Consider the following 22,316-nt stretch of genomic DNA (forward strand, 5'->3'; position numbering starts at 1 on the left):
CTGTGCACGAAGCCACAGGTGAGACGCCTGCTTTGGTTGCGCTGGGCAGACAGCTAAAGGGCCCGCTTGACCGACTCCTTCCCAGAGCCCCTAATCCAGAAACCACCAGTTACAATAACCTATTCAAAATTGAGGAATTACGGCGGAGAATCCAACAGAGGTTGGTGAGTTCGACATCCAGACATGCCAAGTTATATAATGCCCGGCGTAAGGAAGCTCACTTTCAGCCGGGTGATTTGGTCTGGATTAGAGCTCACCATCTCTCGGATGCCAGCAAAAGGTTCTCCGCCAAGCTAGCGCCTAAATGGTTAGGTCCGGCCAAAATCATTTCTCAAACAGGTCCCGTTAATTTCCAGTTTCAAAGGGGTATCGGCACTGACTCCAAGATAGACACTATCCATGTGGCCAATCTCAAGCCGTACTTCGGCCCTCCCTTGTCCAAGGTTGGGGGGGGGGGAATGTAGCGGGGCCACATAGTGTTTAAATGTCAGTACTGCGTGCGTCTCGTTTCATTGTCCCGTTTACTGTTTATGTGCATCAGTGTATGCCGTCCCCGTTTGATGGAAGGAGACCACAGCCGCCAACCTGGAAAAACACCTGTTTTCAATCAATCAATCCCAGCCGTCACAGGACTATATAAGCCATCAGGAGGAGAAGGAAAGAGAGAGGAGAGAAGGAGATTTTGTTTCAACATTACGACCACGAGCAACCTGTACCTGTTTTCCATATTGCGCTTATCCATCCAGTTTGTTTTCCATCTGCCGGATTTATTTCAAGGACCTCACCACGAGATACCCCGGGGTAGGACTTAATCATCCACCACATACACGAGGATTCACGGTGAGGCTGTTCCATTTTTTTTCCGGGGAGAATCAAACAACTCTATCACTAATTCAGTCATCCGCTTTCAGGACATTTTCTTTATTACCGGACTCACGTACTCATTCATTTTCAGTTTATCAGTCATTGTCGTTTTCGTGTTGTGTGTTTATTTGTTACAGGGACAAGGGAGGGTTTTTGTTGTATATATTTATATATGTTTGGTGGTGTTTTGTTATTGCTGGGGTGGAGGGATATTTGTAATATTTATATGTTTCTATTTTTATATTTCATTTAATACACATAATCTGTTTAATTTTACATCCTGTTTGTGTGCTTATATTTTTCACCGTCGATTGTGGGGAAAAGTTCAAATGGTAAGAAGTACGGCTTGATAGTAGATTCTTTCTCAGTAAATTATCCAGGCCACTGGTCTTGGAGGTGTAGCTGCCGGCTGGGTAAAAGGGGTCGGCCGTTACAATTTTATCTTGTAACTCAAGGAGCACTTGAACCTTAGAGAACTTCTGCATTTTTCCTAAATAAGTTAAGCTCATTTAGTGATGTGAGCTTGCCTTTTATTGATTGGTCGTTATATTAACAGAAAGTATAAGATTCCTGTACTGTATATGGTATAAATACCAAAACCCTAATTCTCCAATGTCAGAGTGCTTCCTATAGTGTTCTGTGCTATCCACTGGCATTAAACAAAACCCTCAGGAACCTTCACTGCAGTGGTGTTCAGTCTCAATTTTTCAACAGCATCCATTCTGCTACACTTTGGCACACACACGAACACACTAATCTTTACACCATGCATAAGGCTGTAATTTCTTAACACAGGCATAACTGCAAATGTAGAGACTTTCAACTATAACAGGCAATTTAGGTCATATTTCATCCTTTAAAGTGAATACAGTGGAACCTTGGTTTGCGAGTAACTTGGTTTACGAGTGTTTTGCAAGACGAGCAAGAATTTTTGATAAATTTTGACTTGATAAACGAGCGAGGTCTTGCAGTACGAGTAGTATGTATACGCTTTGTCTGCTGAGCGACATGTATTCACAACTGAGCTGATGGTTCTTCTCTCTCTCGATACGGGATTGTGGGCAATCGTCTCCTATTCTCTGTCTGAGTCGCGTGCCTCACTCATAGTAAACATCCGTACGAGCGTATACTGTTTACTACAGCATTAGCATTGTGACTGTGTGTGCATGTGTGTGCTTCTGCGCGCGTGTGTGCTGTGACGTGCGAGTCCCCGTCTTAACACTAAAACACAAAGCTGATTCTCAGTACTTTAGCAACACCAGCTTTATTCAGCTTGAAACAGACACAGCAGTCAGGCAGGGCCCTGCGCATTTACAATGTTCCTTGTATCACCCATCGATGGCAGGCGCTTATAGCATGTCCGCGATCTTTTCGGATTCGCTTTTACAGCGAACTGCTACAGCACTGGGAGACTGCAATTGCTTTGGGACGCTCTTCCACGTGTCGTCCCATTGGGTGGAATCCCACAAGAGTTTAGAAACTCACTCACACCAGCCATGATTCTTTTCAAAGGTAAAGTGCAGGTTAATTTGTTTTATGTATTTTTACTTTATATTTTGTATTAATCATTTTTATATGAATAGTTTTGGGTTGTGGAACAAATCATCTGAGTTTCCATTATTTCTTATGGGGAAATTCACTTTGATATACGAGTGCTTTGGACTGCGAGCACGTTTCTGGAACGAATTATGCTCGCAAACCGAGGTTCCACTGTACATTTTATAACAAGACACACAATGAAATGCACAAAACAGGTAATAAATGAATATAGGAAAAAGGCATACAAGCTCCTGAATGAAATGCAGTCACTGCATACTGAAAAAATATATAGTCTATTAATAGAGAATGCAAGTAGCATGAAAAAAAGATGTTAAATAGTCGTTTCTGCCAAGAGGAGACCTAATGCATGTGCTAAGTTAAGTTTTCTGTGACACAAAGGTCCTGGCATCTCAGTTCAATAGAATTGTTGTATTTGTACACACGTTCAGAGTGTCACACACACTGTGAAGTGTGACATTTTTCGTGTACTCAACAACATGCTTTAGATTAAAATGACTTAATAAGTGCGTATTATTGCCGCTGCTTTAAACCACCTCTGATATGTATGCACTAAGTGCAATTGCAGTTTTCTCTATTTTGTTTTTTCTTCTCTGATATGAGGTTTATGCAAATTGACACCAGCAATGTAACTACCATTTAGTTCATGAATTTGTCTTAATTTCTCTCTACTGAAAACTTAAATTTATATACCTTGAACCCTACATGAAATGTGTTTATTCGGTAAAATCTTTAGGTTGTCTCTTTGCTTTTAGTGTGACCACATTCAACTGACCCTCATATCAATACAGTGGTCTGAATTTAGGATTGAAATACAGAAAAAAAAAACAAACAAGAAATGTAAATGTCTGAAGGAAATAAGCAAAGTTGTGCTGTACTGTTCCTCTGATCACAAGATTTATATATTGACAGTATATCCACATTGCAGTTTTTTTACAAACTATACAGGAGACTGCATATAAAAACAAGAAAATAAGCATTTTAACAAAAACATTTTTGAATAACCTAAAATTATTCTTTTAAGAATGACAGTTGATAAACACATTAAATAAGTGCCTTACTTGCTATGCCAAATACATTTCCAGTCACCAAGGCTACAACCTATGCTCATGTCCTCTTCAGATTTTTCTTCAAAACCTCCTTTTGGTTTAACATTGGACCAGAGTTGTATACACGTAGAACCAGTCAGAAGACGTGATCCTGTACACCAAATAAATTACAGATGAAATACTATAGTCATAACAGTAACTGTATAACAAAAAAATGAAACTGCCAAATTATGTTTACAGCAATTTATTTTTAATGGATGTTATATTTTCTGCAGTTATACTATTACAATCAGAAAATAAGAGTCAGGCTTAGACCTAAGAAGCACACATCTGCATTTAAATAAAAAAAAATAGTAACAATAAACTGTACTCATTAATTTAGTTTCTCTTACTGAGTAATTCAGTGACCACATCATATCCGGAGAGCATTAGGCAGAAAGCAGCAACCAAACCCATGAAGAAAAATGGCTCCAGTCTATCACTGCACATTTATACATTACTTCACACCTGCACAAACACACACACTGGGCCAATTTAGATTTAAAAAGTACCTTAACACACACATTTGGGGTACATGAAGAAAACCAAAGTGTGCTTTTATTCCAGAATAAAACTGATAAAAAAATTCAAGTGACAACAAGATACCAAGAAGAAATAATTCACCAGCATTTTTGTGTCTGCTTATATCCCATCAGCGATATCTTTACAGATAGCAAAAAATATACAATGGGCGTTACAGACTGAAAAAATGTATGTTTTTATTATATAACAGCAGCTCACTACTCAAAAAAGGAATAACCCGGACTCAAACTCACAACCTCTTCATTACATTACAAGACAGCAGTTCTTACCTGTTTGCACCAGCCAAACAGACATTTGGGCTTGGGTTTTTACTCATTAACAGCAACATGTAAATTGAATGATATTTTTTTCTTTTCGTAAATTCATGAATAAAGGCGCACTTGTTTTGTTATACCTTTTGTCAAACTGTTTATTTGATATTTGGACTTCAATCTTCACACATTATATACTTCACATCTGTATTTTGTCATTATTATAGTAAGATGAAAAATTTTCTGTTTTAGTTGTGTGTTCAACATTTCTTGCCTCGCCTTTCCTGTCATTCTACATTTACCAGATCGTTGTAGACACGGAACACACATGAAATGTATATACCCCAAATAACAATAACAGATAACCTTCATTGTTTGAGTTGACTTCAGCTGTGTCGGTGGGGGGGATAAACGAGCAGGCTGCCTGCTGCCAGTGCCGATTGACACATTTGCAAGGCAAAGACGCTGATGAGGAGGTGTGAAGGAACTGATGGTGGCACGGGATTACAACTTTTTTCGAGGCTTCAGGGATTCTACTGTTAAACTGACAATAACTGAATTTTCTGGTTAATAATCTGAGTTGTTTGCTAAATAGCTCTCCTATTCTTATTAACAGTATTAAGAATTAAGTTTGTAATAAAACTCTTCAGGAAAGTACATTAGTATTTAGTATGTAATTTAAAAATACAACCCATAGTTTCTGTATCAGAGCCTTTCACTATGTTTCAGTGCTACTTCTGCAGCTGCAGGGCATAATTAAGCCATTATTGGATACATGATATAAAGTGCCCTTAATCAAACTCTTAAAATATAAATCTAGTAAGAAGATTAAAATGCACATAATATAGGTAATTACCTGTAGGATCCCAAGTTAGATTATGTGCTATGGACTGCAAAACAAACTGATCACTTTTCTGCCACTGGTACTTACATTTCTGAAAGAAGAAATAAAAATGAATCTACTTATCACAAACATGAATGCATTCTAAATACATAATGTCAGTATTTACCAAAACATTAAACAACATTAGAATACCGAAATGTTAATGGAATAAAAAGAAGGCCTAAATATTGAATGCTTCAAATTTCTCCATAAAGCAAATTGTCGCAGAGAAGTTAAACCTATCTTGGTGAAAAGGTAGACCAAACCTGAAAAGGGCACCAATCAACTGCTAGGAATGCTTATACATACTCCCCTAGACCAGGTGTGGGCAGATTCAGTCCTGGAGGGCCGCAGTGGCTGCAGGTTTTTGCTCCAACCCAATTGCTTAATAAGAAGCCCTTATTGCTCAAGTAACACTTCAGCTTCACTTTAGTTGTCACGCTCATTAAGATTTTGAACCCTTATTGCTTATTTTAGTATAAAACAGCTGTATTCTTGGTTTTTAATTGCTCCTAATTAGCAATACCATGCAAATGACAAAAGAGACCAGCATTTCTCCATTTAGCTTGTTTTCATTTACACCTGTGTGTATTTATCACGCACTATTTGGTTTAATTAAATACTTGGAAGGAAAGTGAAGAGAAAAAAGTGAAGCACTGAGAATTACTCATCTGTTTTAGACTTCAAATCATTTGGATGATATCCTTAGAAAGGAAAATAAATCTAGGATATGAGAATGACCTGACATGGCAGAGTTAAAGCACTAGCAAGCCATGCAATTAAATAATTGACAAGGATTGGTTTTTAATTAAGCAACTGGGTTGGAACAAAAACCTGCAACCACTGCGGCCCTCCAGGACTGAATCTGCCCACCCCTGCCCTAGACTCAAACGCACAGGATCAATTTAGTACCAGCAATTAATCTAAAATACACATTTTTGGTGCATGAGAAAACCACAGCAACTGCAGAAATTCCACATCCAGGGAGAATGAACTTGACAGAAAACAGAACATAGTCTTTACCTGAAATCAGGTCCGTTTATCTGTGAGGCTGCAATACTAACTACTGTCCTGCTCATCCAAAAATCAAACTCGCTTTGTCAATAAGCAGCAGAAATGAAAGCACTTTTACTTACTGAAGTGTGCTTATTCCTCTGATTTACTATCTGGACAGGCTCAAAAACACACACAACATTTCCATAAGAGGCTGCAATCTGAAAGAAATGTTTACATTATTTTATTACATGTAAATTAACATAACATTCTCAAACTCAGACGTTATGGAAATAAATCAACATAATATTTAAGGAGCAATATTTAAATGTGAAATTACATACTACATTTGATATGAGAACCTTCATAACCCCAGGAAAACAGCAAACTAAGACATGCTATATCTATTAATAAGTTACACAGAAGTTGAAGTCCACACAGGTGTTAAATAAAACAGAAAAAAACAAGATAACTAGTTCAAGAAACTCTCATTCAATGCGAAACAAAACCTCTAACTTGTTTTTAAGCATATCTAATGTTGAGTCATTCTGACTATATATCTTATACAGTATATGATAAATGATAAAAAACATCAAAAGCTAAACTATGTATTGAAAATACCAAGAAATGATATGTCATTTGAATTATGTCATTTGTCACCAGCAGGATTTTTTAATCTTATCTAATGTTGGTACAGTCTTAGTTACACTATTGTTCAAATTAAAATATATTTGTTAGAAAATAGTAAAACATTAAAACTGTCAATTAAAAATGGCAAGAATTAAAAATATATCATGTATAAGGTAAACTATTCCTCCCCATTGCTTTTTGTTAACAGGAGGCAAATTGAGAAGATAGTCACAAAAAATGTTTTATTTAGGCATGTTCAAAAAAGTTAAAATCGAGATTCATAGAAAGTACCTATTTTAACTCAGTAAACTTGTTAACTTTGAGTAGATGTTTATATGCAGTATTAGAATAATATAGTATAGTATTATAGTAATCAATATTACTAACCGAGAATGGTAAACCAGAAGGCACGGACACAGGTACACGGCGATGGACGCAGGAGACATAGTGCGCAGGCGCCTACAGCGCACATCTCATAAACCGCAAGCGAAGTCTGATCCACCACGAACGAAGGAGTCACGGCTCAAAAACGAAAGAGCTCAACTAACAAAGGAGTCACGGTTCAAAAACGAAATAGCTCAACTAACGCCACACAGAAAAGAGGATTCTGCACTGCACCCCAGAGTCAAACGGAAGACACTACGGAGGCCGCAAAGGTCCACAAAGATAGTACGAAAGGCGCAGGCGCCTACAACGCGCTTCTGAACTAAACGTCCACACTACACAGCATGGTCCGGGTAATAAGAATAAATGAACTCTCCGTATTAAACGTTCGGCATCCTCACACGTCCAAACCATATAGCATATGTGAATCACATTACAGTGATGCATTATTAACATTACAACCACAGAAAACGCTCCGTATTAACAGTAAGTGAATCACATTACAGTGATGCATTATTAACATTACAACCACAGAAAACGCTCCGTATTAACAGTAAGTGCAATTATCCATATTACTAACAGTAGACAACGGATAACTAATGGAGTCACGGTCACGGCTCCAAAACGATCCAGCTCAACTAACGGAGCTACAAAAACGAGCCCGCATGGATAAAATCATTAAACGTGGGCGCCTACAACGCGCGTCTGAAACTGGGGAAGCAAAACCAAACAGCTCGACTAACGGAGCTACAAAAACGAGCCCGCATGGACAAATACAATGAACATAGACGCCTACAACGCGCATCTGAAACTGCGGAAGCAAAGCAGGCACTGGTTCAAAACGAAACACCACAACTGACGGAGATACATAAACGAGCCCGCCTGGATAAAATCAATGAACGCAGGCGCCTACAACGCGCGTCTGAAATGCCGCAAGCAAAGCAGGCACGGCTACAAAAAGAAAGAGCTCGACTAACGGGGCTACAAAGACAAGCCCGCCTGGATAAAAACAATGAACGCAGGCGCCTACAACGCGCTTCTCAAACAACGCAACCAAAGGAGTCACGGCTCCAAAACGAAACATCTCAACTGACAGACATACAGAAACGAGCCCACCTGAATACAATTAATGAATGCAGGCGCCTACAACGCAACTCTCAAACAGCAGAGGCAATACATAAACGGCAAAGAAAGGAATGACAAACAGCCGCTAAACAATTCCGCCAGTTACCTGACAACGCATTCTGTAATGAGTCCACTATTAATGAACATTCATTAGGATTAGGTATATAAAAAAAGACATTATTAAAATACATTTGTTTAATACAAAATAAAAGTATATTTATTGTCCTTCTTAACAGGTGAAATTCCATACATTTTATTAACTGTGGAGCGAAATGCTTTTTGCTCGTGAGATATTTATTTCCATCATTACCATATTAAAAACACTTACTAGTTTTAAGCTGAATCTAGTGTGGCAGACAGCTGGGGATCCTGCCCAGCCAGGACGCCCGGAGGATGGAAGGACTGGGAGAGGGACAATACTTCCCCCGGAACAGGACAGGGCAGTTGCCCTGGTCTGCATCAGAGCCACAGGGTCGGAGCTTAGAAGCTCAACCCTGTTGGGGCCTGTGGTCACCTCCAGGGGGCGCCCGGATGACTACAGATCCTTGGACTGTAGCACTTCCACCACACCAGGAAGTGCTGCCAGAATAGGAACCAGGTACACCCGGAATGCTTCCGAATGCCCATGCAGCATTTCCGCCACACCAGGTCATCATGGAGCACCTGGAGCACATCCAGGTGCATTATAAAAGGGGCCGCCTCACTCCATTCGGAGAGCTGGAGTCGGGAGGCAGAGGACGAAGCTTGTGGGAGGGGAGTGGAGGTGACAGAAAAGAGAGAAGAGAGAAAAGGGACTGAGTTATACGTGGTTGATTTGTGCACTGTGTTGTATACAGGACAGAAGAAGAATTAAAAATGTGTGTTTTCAGAACTTGTCTTAGTGTCCGTCTGTGGTCAGTTTATATTCCACACTAGTAACTGTTTTCGTCTCATTTATTAAAATGTTTTTCGCATAGGTAACCACAGAGGTTAAGCGCCGTACCTTAGTATATGTTTCAGAATAAAACCTTAGCAACTCGGCAGCTTAACGTAATATGTCTTACACGTGAAAGCCTAACTAGTAAAGAATACTCACCAAAAATAAATATGCACTCTGTAAACCTCCGAGTCTGAGTGTGTCCACAGTATAAAGGGCTACACCTTTTCAGAATTAATTACGATGACAGCACACAAATCAGTACAATTTATTAATAGCAAACTCAAAATTATATACAGTAACACAATAGAGTAAAGTTATAAAAACTGTAAAATTAGTACATTCATTCTGGAAGACAGAAAAACGTATCTTGTCCTTGTACTTTAGAAAGTTATTGTTTTATATACTGAGAACCTGAATGAAGTCAAAGTTTAAAGCTCATTTAAATGAAACAATGCATGGTGATAAAATCTTCAAAAGAATTAACACCAGTTCCATTTGGACCTGAGAGAAACAAAAGTGAGGCATACGGACCAACATTTTTCATGTCATAAAACCCACTGTTTTTACCCCAAGAAAGCATAATTGGGGCCAGATTCATTAATATAAGATTCACCATGACTATCATTAATTTAGAACCACACATAAAGATATTACACATCACAGAAATTGTTAAATAAATCCCAGTGATCTAAGAAGAGATAAAAATGGTTGACTGCCCAGTTTGGGGAGTGACAGAAGACTTTCAACAGCTGTGTCCTTGGGGGAAAAAAACCCATCTTTTCCTGGAGCAAAGCCGTTATTGTAAGATAAAAGGAAATCTTTCTTTCCTGTAGATAAAGATCAGTTTACTGCTGTTCCAGATGTAATTTCCTTATGCCACATGCTCCAATTTCCTAAATTATAAAATAAAAAGGTGAGAAAAGACAAACAGTCTTGCAAATTCCCTTTATCCAAGTTACAGAAAATTCAATAAAAATGTTTGCATCAGAGAAATTAAGTTGCTTGCCTTTGGTATATAATATGTCATTTGCTGTCATTGTCATTCACTTAACTTCCCTGAAGAAACAACTGGCACTACAACTAATGAGTTTACACGTTGTTGTCAAAAGGGTCAGGTTAGACTGCCTCCTTTGGATCCTACAATAGTTCATTTGCTTTTGCATCTACCGGGGTAAATATCAGGCCACCAACTGGCAATGGCTCATACTGCTTTTGCGTATGTGGACAAGAATTACATCGGATTGGAACAGTGCACCCTGAACCATATCATGAACACAACTATGCACAAATCTACGTGTTAGATCCAGATGTCGCAATCTATCAATGAATGACCCTTCCTGAAAACAGGCAATACACAGAGCTGATAATGAGAAACGTCGCTGAAGTCATAAACAGTCACCCATTAGCTAAGTCTACAAAAGTACTTACAGGATCACATTCTAACAATACTGTCTTGATTCCTACAGTTGACTTTACAAGTTCTGACCTGGAATTACCTTTTACACTTAAACGACGCCAATTTCCCATTAAACCTGCATTTGCCATGACAATCAACAAATCCCAAGGACAAACCATGGACAGAGTTGGCATATACCTCTCTGAGCCTGTACTTGGACATGGACAACTTTATGTAGCCTTCTCAAGAGTTCGGCGTTCATCTGACATTAAAGTTAAAGTTGTAGATACTCCATACCAAGGAAAACTCATTCAAGGACAACACACCATCTTTACTACAAATGTTGTGTATAACGAAATATTCCAATAAATCTTTCTATTGTGCCATGCTATGGGTTCTTTACTTCCTTTGTTCGTCATCTACACCTTTACACTCCAATGTATCTCATACATACATCGATGTATTTCGGGTTACCCAACACCAGGGGTTGGCGAGCGAAGCCCCCTAGTATAATATATAAAGAAAAAATGCCACACTTCAAAAACAATGTCATTTTTGATTTCATGACAATATTTGTATGTATACTGTATGTAGCCCTAGGCTCATATAATATAATATTCCTCTTAATGTTTACTGGTTGTTTTTTTTTGTCAGCGCTTTCAGCGTTTTGCCGTGCGCCAGCCTGCCGGCAGGGCAACTCCATCATTTTTCCACGTGCTCTGTCTCTAGGTATGTCAGAGGACTGGGACTTTATGAAGTGTGGTCTAGCCTCACTTTGTGAGGCAAAATATGGGGAGAGAAACAGAACACGCTATTTCTAATCTATTCTTTTAATCCATATACTGTAATTATAACTGCCAACGCAACATTAGGCTTCATGACAATAACTCCTGGGAAAACTGGAATTAAGTTAAGACTACAAAATGACAGCAAAAGCTCAGAAGCAAAACCTTCATGACCAAACAGTTAACTTTGTGAGCTGGAATGTTAAAGGGTTGAATCACAAATTAAAGAGAAAAGTATTCTCTCACCTAACAGGTCTAAACACCAAAATAGTATTTTTACAGGAGACCCACTTATTAAGCAAGGATCAGTTTCGGCTGCACAGAGACTGGACTGGCCAAATATTCCATTCCAGCTTTACAAAGAAAACTAGAGGTGTGAGAATTCTTGCAAAGAACAATTACATTTATAGCATCAGATGTAGTATCTGATCCTGAAAGGAGATATGTGATTGTCATAGGTAAATTATTTAACTGTGAAGTGATTTTGATAAATATCTACGCACCCAAAATAGATGATAGGGACTTTATTCAAAACGTTTTTTCATCCATTCCCATTGTGAACACACATAAAATTATAATGGCTCGGGACTTTAATTGTGTTTTGAATCCAGACCTAGATAGGTCTCCTGCCACAGGGACAATGACATCTAACACCACAAAAACAATTACACAGTTTGTAACAGATCACAACTTATCAGTCTCCCAGAGATTTTTAAACCCAAACTCAAGAGCAAATTCCTTCTACTCACCAGTGCATCGCTGCTACACAAGAATTGATTATTTTTTTTTTATAGATAATAATTTCTTGCCTACGATTAAATCTTCTAAATACGACGCTATCGTTATTTCCGACCACTCTCCTCTGATCATGGTGCTAAATGCACTATGCACCCACATACTTATCTTACAGATGGCACCTTAACCCACTTATATTAGCAGACAAGAACTGTATAGAATTTATATCCAAGCAAATCCATTTGTTTTTAGAGACAAACACATCCTCTGAGATTTCTGCAGGAATACTCTGGGAAACTCTGAAGGCTTTCTTAAGAGGCCAGATTATCTCAAATCTTTCCCACAAAAATAAATTGGAAACCAAGAAGGTATCAGAGCTAATCAATAAATTTCCAGAATAGATCAAGAACATGCCAGGTGTCCAAATGAAGCACTTCATAAGAAAAGACAGGCTCTGCATTCAGAACTCAACCTCTTGACAACTAAAGAAACAGAACAACTCATTTTTAAATCAAGACATCATTACTATGACCACGGAGAGAAAGCTAATAAGATTTTAGCTCAACAAATCCACAAGCAGGAAGCTCGCAATGAAATCCCAGCAATTACCAACACAAATTAAGACAAAATCATTGATCATAAAAAAATAATGCACACATTTAGAGACAACTATAAGTCCTTATATTCTACTGAGCTTAAAGAAGACAAGACACAACCTAATGCATTTCTGGATGCATTACAGATACCGCACCTAGATACTCTCAATGCAAAGGAATTGCATGATCCTGCTTTGGTGGGCGGGGAAACGTTTTCCGTGTTCCTGCAGGACCACCTAAGAAGACGCATGTTTGTTGCGGATGCGGTGGACGCAGGACGGGGAATAAAGAGTGTTGGTGGGCGGGGAAACGTTTTCCGTGTTATTGCAGGACCATCTAAGGAGACGCATGTTTGTCGCGGATGCGAATTGCTGTATGTAGCATGTAAAACAGTTTGCGATGTTGCACGCAGTCGTGCATCGTAACCGAAAAGTCAACGTGGCTCAGAGCTGCATGTGGACCGTAGCACAGACAAACAGAAATGACGCCGTGTTTTCCGAGGCGTCACGTCCGAGTTGGTGGGCGTGGCCCTGCGAGTTTTCGACATATCCAATGGTCTTAGAGTTGGTGGGCGTGGCTCCTTCCTGTGTGCTTTCATGATTGTGGGCGTGGCTCCTTCCTGCGTGCTTTCATGATTGTGGGCGTGGCTCCTTCCTGCGTGCTTTCATGGGTGTCTTGCCCACTCTGGCGGCGGCTTAGAGAATTATATATATAGATGTCCCAGTGCCACTGGCAGCCATGCACGCCCAAGCCATCACACTGCCTCCACCGTCTTTTACAGATGATGTGGTATGCTTTGGATAATGAGCTGTTCCACGCCTTCTCCATACTTTTTTCTTGCCATCATTCTGGTAGAGGTTGATCTTGGTTTCATCTGTCCAAAGAATGTTTTTCCAGAACTGTGCTGGCTTTTTTAGATGTTCTTTAGTAAAGTCCAATCTAGCATTTCTATTCTTGAGGCTTATGAGTGGCTTTCTCTTTATGGTAGACTTGGATATCGATACGCCTACCCCCTGGAGAGTGTTGTTCACTTGGTTGGCTGTTGTGAAGGGGTTTCTCTTCACCATGGAAATGATTCTGTGATCATCCACCACTGTTGTCTTCCGTGGATGTCCAGGTCTTTTTGCGTTGCTGAGTTCATCAGTTCTTGCTTTCTTTCTCAGGATGTACCGAACTGTAGATATTGCCACTCGTAATATTGTAGCAATTTCTCGGATGGGTTTTTTCTGTTTTCGAGAGCTTAAGGATGGCTTCTTTCACCTGCATGGAGAGCTCCTTTGACTGTATGTTGTCTGTTCACAGCAAAATCTTCCACATGCAAGCACCACACCTCAAATCAACTCCAGGCCTTTTATCTGCTTAATTGATAATAACATAACGACGGACTTGCCCACACCTGTCCATGAAATAGCCTTTGAGTCAATTGTCCAATTACTTTTGAGCCCCTGAAATGAAGGGATTGTGTTAAAAAAATGCTTTAGTTGCCTCACATTTTTATGAAATCGTTTTGTTCACCCCACTGAATTAAAGCTGAAAGTCTGCACTTCAACTGCATCTGAGTTGTTTCATTTAAAATTCATTGTGGTAATGTACAAAACCAAAATTAGAAAAAAGTTGTCTCTGTCCAAATATTTATGGACCTACCTGTATTTACTTACATATTTTTTACTATTATTAAAGTGCTACTCTGCTGACCTAGCTCTCTTGAGGGTGAGAGTGGGGGGTGGGGGGGGGGGGGGTTAGGGTTTGATTTGACTTGCATGTATGGAATGTTTTTTGGTTTTAATAAAAAATTTAAAAAAAAAACTAGGAACATTTCACCTTCGAGGAACCAAATAAGCCTGTTCAAGTGAAGTTTACTCAGCTTAGTGTTGATTTAACAACTCTGCTTTGTGGAATACTATACCACCCTGGACAGAATCCAAAGACTGGTCATAAATATAGTAATATGGGTTAAATGGAAATATCTGTACATATAAGAAGTTAACTGACTTAAATAAGATCTGGAACAAACAACAGTCAATTTGAAGCAGAAATCCTGATAAAGTATCTCAATGAGGTATTGGGACAAAGTATAAATAAACAAAGGAACTTCTTATGTGTGAACACTCTATGCCTACATGTGATACTAAGTATCAAACACCACAATAAACAATGACCATTACAACACTCATTTTACTCAACTGTTCATATAAAGAAAGAAATCATTGCCAATGACATTATGTGTTATATCCTCTGGCAGCACACAGAAAAGGAGAACTGAAAGCTTTAAAAAAAAAAAAAAAGTTTTTTATGACTATAACATTATTAACTAATCAAGCAGCCATCCCACTTATTATTGACCAATCAAAAAATAATATTAGCTTATGTGTCTTATGGGAATGCAAGACATCAATCAACTCTTCATTCAAAGTGCATGATTATCCTATTTTTCCTACATTATTACTAATAATCAAACATCACCTCTTGCTTAAACTACCTGGAAGCAACTATAAAAGGTAACACATTTAACTACAGATAGACATCTTATTGATTTTTCATTTACAATTAAAAGTGATCAATTATCAACTTACCTTTATCTCAAAGTTATCATTAATAAATATCACTGTACAATATCCTAGAGGATGTCAAACTACTTCTTAAAGTAGTTAAAGTGTAACTTGTAATCTTAAACATAAAAAATGGTTTATGTAAATTTTCATGTTTTAATAACACTGTATAAAAAAAGATAAACATGCTTATTGCCACATTTACTGCTGGGGAATATATGTAATATTTCCTTTTAGCTTCATTATATAGCATGACAAATCAACAAAATTTATGAAGACTACTGCTCCTACCTTGCCCTGTTGAACAGAGCAATCCACACATCCAACTTGAATATTTCCATTTTTCGCCCCAGGAATAATTTGTAGTCTTTCAAAGTTACTGCCTAGAATGACAATATCACATCCTGATGCATAAGCCTGTGGAAAAAGGGGAAAATTTATATAAAGCAAAACTGAATGGAGTAAACAGAATACAAAAATAAATCAAAAGAAACCCAATTTTCATAAGCAAACTTACAGCACAAGTGGCACATGCCCTATTTAGATTTACCTTGAAATTAATTACAAGCTTTAGAGAATTTCTAGCTTTTAACTTGTGTGATAGTCTACTTTAAAGTTTTCCTCTTCCCATTTTATATCATAATAGCCAAAAAGTGCTGTTTACAAAATATTGTTCACAACTCACACGCATTTGTCTTAATGAAAAGTCAGTGTTACCTGGAAGGAAAAACTAACTTACTTATTTAAACTAACTTATAATTTTAAAAAATCATAAGAAGTGACTTATTAATCATGAACAAGCTAAAGGTGGCCATGTGTTTCTCAATGATCATCTTACACAGAGGGCATGTTTACACAAATGTTTTATGCATCACATCCTCTTTATTTGGTCTTTGCCAAGTCACATACAGTAGGTGCAGTATAAACCTCCTAAAAATGTAGCATTCATTTAAGAATAATTTAAGAATAAAATAATGTGCAATCACATTAGAAAATATAAACTTATTTTACTTTTTAAAACTCAATTAATTTCATAAATCACGGGCAGATGAGTCAAGCAATTACTTGCAGCACCTGTGTTATACCTGTGTATAACTGGAACCTGTGTACCAGGTGGTGTGAAGTGAGACAAACAAAGGTTGTGTAATAAATCTGCAATAGTACAGCAGTGAACACAAGGTATCTTTTCTATTGTATTTATTTCGATGGATTCCTATTTACATGTTTCTGCTATACATAATAACATTTTTCTTATTGAAAAAAAATTCAACATTTTTGGCTTGTTTTTTCTGGGGTAAACAATAAGGAGACTACAGCAAATGCCTTGTAATTTTCATAGTCTGTGCCACATAGTATTACTAATTACTAAGGACAAAATAAAAAGGTTTGAATTAATCAATGTAGATTTCTTGCCATTTGTCTAATTGCACATGATGATATTTCCAATTCATTTTTCTCAGTTTATTACTCCACTAAAGGCTAATATTATTCCAATCTTCTCTTGCTCTCTGGTAAAAAAAAAAAAAAAAAAAAAAAAAAAAGCTTTGACTTGCTGCTCTGTTTACACTGCAGAAGTTTGGTGCAAAAAATAAAAATAAAAAAGAAATGCATTGGTTCAAATACCGCAACACCTTGAAGGGAAAAAACAACTAAATTACAATAAAGCTCAGAAAAGCATGGGATAAAAAGTGAAAATCGGCCGATTTTGATCAGCTGTTGATCGATATTCCTACTGCAAATACAACCATCAAAGAGATAAGGCCTGGTTGATATGGTGGAAAAATGATGAGCGACTAAACTTGCAACCCAAAAGTGCAATTAACTCTGGGGACAATATGGCCTCTCCCAGGGTAGCCTGGAGCCAGGATAAAAATAGTGAGGGGGGGAAATGCTTGGATTAAATACAGAGTTAAATGCAAATTGTAGAAATTGAACCTATACTTATTAGATGAAAGGCATGCATCTGTCACAGCACAGAGCAAAAGTGAGACAGAACTAGAGCATGAGAGGGCAAGAATAGGAAAAAGGATAGTGCATCATATTAACAAACAGAAAAATGCATGCTGCATCTTTGAAATCCTACCTTCTAATATCAAAGTACCAATAACCTACATAAGCATGAAACATTAAACAAACTGCTGAACTTTTCTGTCAAGGTTCAGGCAGAGGTTCAGGAGGCACAGTGCAGTCAGCAAAATGTGCCAAAAGTAGGATGGAAAATTAAATCTGCAATTTTTTACTTTTCTGTAATCTGAAACTAAGTTTACATTTCTGTGCAAACATTTAACCAATGACAATTCTTTATGCAAAGCCTGTATCAAATTTCTTGGGCTTTAACATCCCTAACTTCAACCCAGTTTACCACCAATAGAGAGCTTCACAAGGGCATACTCTTGAGCCACTAAGGGACTGCAGTAGGACCAGCAATGGACAACCTAACTTCCCTGGAATGCTAGTATAATTCCGAGGCACTGGCTTTAATCTTTTCGCTTAAAAACAATATGTATTTGCATCAAAATCAGTAACAGTGAGTATAAATATGATACATAGAATTAAACAACTTGGGTGGGCCTAAGTCTTCACTGTCCCTTAGCAAAAGCAATATGCTGGTGACATTCAAGGTGGTCCAATTCCTTAATTACAGCTTAAACATCCTCAATTGAAAAATCAGACAGAGTTCTTCGTAAAAGTGTCTTTTTTGTTTATTAATCCTACCCCTAATCCAAGTAGCAACTGAGAGAGAAGATGTCTCCTATCAAAGTGTCAATATTTTACAAGGCAGTAAATGAGAAAGACAGAACTACACGGGACCTTCTTTTACAAAAAAAAAAAAAAAAAGACAGCCCCTTCCTTCTGTCCCAAAAAATGAGCTTATACATAAAACATCTGGTTTACTTGTTTTCACCTCCACAAGCATAGCATCCCAACATTAAACAGTTTCTTCTATTCAAAAAAAATGTTAAAAGAATCATTATCACAAGCTAAAGATTACTTTCGAATGACAATCAAAAGTTTCTAAATCTAACTATGCAAAATACAATTAATTCTGTTTCATCTTTTCAGCTTTCCCAGGACTGTACTACATCCCTGTTTAGCTTGACCAAACATAGATTATGGCCTACTATTGGACATATGTCAGCTGAAAAGGTTAAAGAATCCCCTTTGATGGTCCCAGTGGAAAAGAAAAACTTGACAGTACCTGCCCAAGGCAAAAATAAAGCCGTTGCTGAACAGCTAGGCATACAACTAAACTGTTGTAATAATTTGTAGTGCAAAGCTATTTGTCTATAAATATAGCTGGCTTGACAAAATAGCTATTGTTGTGACAGTTGCTGGCTGCTTCAGTCAGAGTCACAAATGTGTACAGCAGGTATGAAGATCAGGTAATACAATAGTATATTTTGAATTATCATTTTTTGGAAACATGAACAATATATGGGCACTGGTGAAAACCTTAATGTGTTTCTGTAGTAAATTTGACTTTTTATATGGTGTGGCGGTTAATGTTTTAGTACACTGTTAAGGTTTATAAACACAATCATATCTATACTAATAAAAGGCAAAGCCCTCACTGACTCACTGACTGACTGACTGACTCACTGACTGACTGACTGACTGACTGACTGATTCACTCATCACTAATTCTCCAACTTCCCGTGTAGGTAGAAGTCTGAAATTTGGCAGGCTCATTCCTTACAGCTTACTTACAAAAGTTAGGCAGGTTTTATTTCGAAATTCTACGCGTAATGGTCATAACTGGAACCTGTTTGACTGACTCAATCATCACTAATTCTCCAACTTCCCGTGTAGATAGAAGTCTGAAATTTGGCAGGCTCATTCCTTACAGCTTACTTACAAAAGTTAGGCAGGTTTTATTTCGAAATTCTACGCATAATGGTCATAACTGGAACCTGTTTGACTGACTCAATCATCACTAATTCTCCAACTTCCCGTGTAGATAGAAGTCTGAAATTTGGCAGGCTCATTCCTTACAGCTTACTTACAAAAGTTAGGCAGGTTTTATTTCGAAATTCTACGCATAATGGTCATAACTGGAACCTGTTTGACTGACTCATTCATCACTAATTCTCCAACATCCCGTGTAGGTAGAAGGCTGAAATTTGGCAGGCTCATTCCTTACAGCTTACTTACAAAAGTTAGGCAGGTTTCATTTCGAAATTCTACGTGTAATGGTCATAACTGAAACCTGTTTTTTGTCCATATACTCTAATGGAGGAGGCGGAGTCACGTATCGCGTCATCACGTATTACGCCTCCTACGTAATCATGTGAACTGAAAACGAGGAAGAGATTTACAGCACAAGTCAAACGCGGGAACGAAGGTAAATGACGTTAATTGTTGACTGTCTTTTAATACTGTGTACTTGTTGAGTGTCTTTTAATACTGTGTAAGCATACATATTAACACATGTGCAATTAAACGTGTGCATTTACGGGGTGATTTCTCAGGCTTAAAAGCTCGCCTTTTATTAAAAAGGTAAATGCAAACTCTTTTCATTCTGAAGGGCACAAACCACATTAGATTTCAGCCGTTAAACGCGCAAAAATGTCAGTACACCAGATAAATAAGCGCAACATATTATCAGTTGTATTGTATGCTTACAATACATATAGAAATGTGTTAATCGTTAACTAATATTATGGGATGGTGTTTTTCGACTCGCGCTTTGATTTAAACGATTGCATGTCTTGGTGGGTTTGCGTAGCTTATTGTCAATATCTTTACAGCTCTTTTTAAGACTTAATTTAAAAAGGTTTTCTTTTCTTCTTAATAAAAATTTAAAAGCAGTATTTCGCCGGTGCAAACTGCTCACTTCACTCCCTTACGGGAATCGAACCTCGGACGTCAGCGCTAGAGGCTAAGCCCCTAAAATTGCGCCACGGCGTGTTTATTTGACAGCATGTAGATCGGGTTAATTACATTCACGGCATTCGTAGTCTGATTCACAATCTGATTGTATGGGTGGTTACCTACCAGGTAACGCTTATGGTTAGCCAGCAAGTCATCTCGAAGTGATCACTCGAGAGAACGCAGCTTCACAAAAAAACAGATCCTTAACAAACTGTTATTGGTATATTTTCCCTCAATTTTAAAAGGTTTTCTTTTCTTCTTAATAAAAATTTAAAAGCAGTACTTCGCCGGTGCGAAGCGCGGGGATTTGAGCGACTGACGCAGACAGATATATTCATGAGTGCAGGTACTTCAGAAAGAAAGCACCGTGTAAACCTAAACTTTAAATTAAGTTCATAGACCTACAAAAGTTTGCCATTGATTTGAGGCAAGATTGCTTTTCTCATGTACAACTATACGTTGCATTCTTAACAGTAAGCTTGCACAGCTTGGTCATATTACAACCTGAGTGCTGAACTGACAACGTCGTATATAAACAGAACTATAACAATCGTAATAAACAAACAAAAAAAAAAGCGAAGAACCCTTGGATTTAATAAAAAGGCTCTTTCCTTGGCGAAGCAAGGAAAAAGGAAGACCTTATATGGCGTTCGTTTATAAAACAGCGGAAAAGCTGTGTTAAGGCTGCTTCACAAAAAAACACATCCTTAACAAATTGCTATTGGGATATTTTCCCTCAATTTAAAAATCTTTTCTTCTTCATAAAAATTTAAAAGCAGTATTTCGCGGGGATTTAGATATATATATATATATATATATATATATATATATATAGAGATATATATATATATATATATATATATATAAACGTCAAAAAAAAAAAAAAAAAAAATCTCAACACGTGTACAGGAACATCGCAACGCCGTCAGAAGAAAGGACGCACTATCTTTGATCTATGCACAAACTAAATCGACAGGACACACATTCAACTGGGACAACGTGAAAGTAAAATTTAAGGCCAGTACAAAAAGCGCCAGAGAGTTGGCCGAGTCTTGGCTATCAGATGAAAACGCCATCAACAGACACTTGGACATAAACCCAGCATATGCCAACTTAAGAAGGACATATGCACTTTAATTTAACGATACACCCCCCCCCCCTTTTGATCAAACGGACTTAGTCAGCTCCACCCACCCCAAACCCCCACTCCCCCCCATACTGACTGTGTTGCTATATATTGCCTTTGATTCTTGTAAGTCTAAGCATTATCCTCTGATGAAGACCCCTGATAGGGGTTGAAAGCTCAGGAATAAAACTATTTTATGATACGTGATTCGTTTTTTCTCCCTTTGTGGATCTCCAACTGCATATTATATATATATATATATATATATATATATATATATATATATATACAGATATACATATATAGATATAGATATATATATAGATATATATATATATATATGTATGTATGTTTATATATATACATATATATATATATGTAAGCTTATAAGTCCTGCCTTACTTCTCTTTAAGAAAGGAAGATGTAATGACACTTGATTTAAACGATTCCATGTCTTGGTGGGTTTGCGTAGCTTATTGTCAATATCTTTACACCTGTTGTTAAGACTTATTGACTGAAACGGGCTTTCACGAAAAAAGTTAGGCTTTGCTACAGGATACACCCTCCACAAGTTAAGCAAGTAAAAATAAAAGTGTATATTTCTGTTTTATTTAAACCTTTTAAGTTTGTATGCATAGCCCCATTTGGCTGTTTTAGTTTTTTTTTTCTTTCTTCAGTAATATTTAATCTCCTTAAAGAAAAAGAACATATGCATTTTACTTTTTTTGTATCTCTTTAGTAATATTTTAGTGTAAAAGGATAACCAGTATTTAAACCTTTTATGTTACTTTATTTAGTCATTCAGAATTGACTTTAAAATTCTGCTTATGGTTTATAAAGCTTTAAATAATCTCGCCCCGGCTTATATATCGGAATGTCTGACACTTTATATTCCAAATCGTAACCTCAGATCCTCAACTGAGTGTCTCCTTAGAATTCCAAGAGCAAAACTTAAAAGAAGTGGTGAGGCGGCCTTCTGCTGTTATGCACCTAAAATCTGGAATAGCCTGCCAGTAGGAA

General features: G+C 37.6%; 1 protein-coding gene across 9 annotated transcripts in view; it reads right to left on the reverse strand.

Annotated features, from left to right (window-relative positions):
- Window positions 1-22,316, reverse strand: part of LOC114654142 (Dmx-like 1) — a 343,530-nt gene that overhangs the window by 267,130 nt on the left and 54,084 nt on the right. For all 9 annotated transcript variants that reach the window (XM_051929967.1, XM_051929968.1, XM_051929966.1 and 6 more), the window contains exons 3-6: window positions 15,590-15,715; window positions 6,323-6,400; window positions 5,160-5,238; window positions 3,483-3,621 (exon numbers count right to left, since the gene is read on the reverse strand). In XM_051929967.1, coding sequence (XP_051785927.1) covers window positions 3,483-3,621; window positions 5,160-5,238; window positions 6,323-6,400; window positions 15,590-15,715 — 422 coding nt within the window. The remainder of the gene's footprint in view (window positions 1-3,482; window positions 3,622-5,159; window positions 5,239-6,322; window positions 6,401-15,589; window positions 15,716-22,316) is intronic.

This window comes from Erpetoichthys calabaricus, chromosome 7 (assembly GCF_900747795.2).
Source record: "Erpetoichthys calabaricus chromosome 7, fErpCal1.3, whole genome shotgun sequence".
NCBI lineage: Eukaryota > Metazoa > Chordata > Cladistia > Polypteriformes > Polypteridae > Erpetoichthys > Erpetoichthys calabaricus.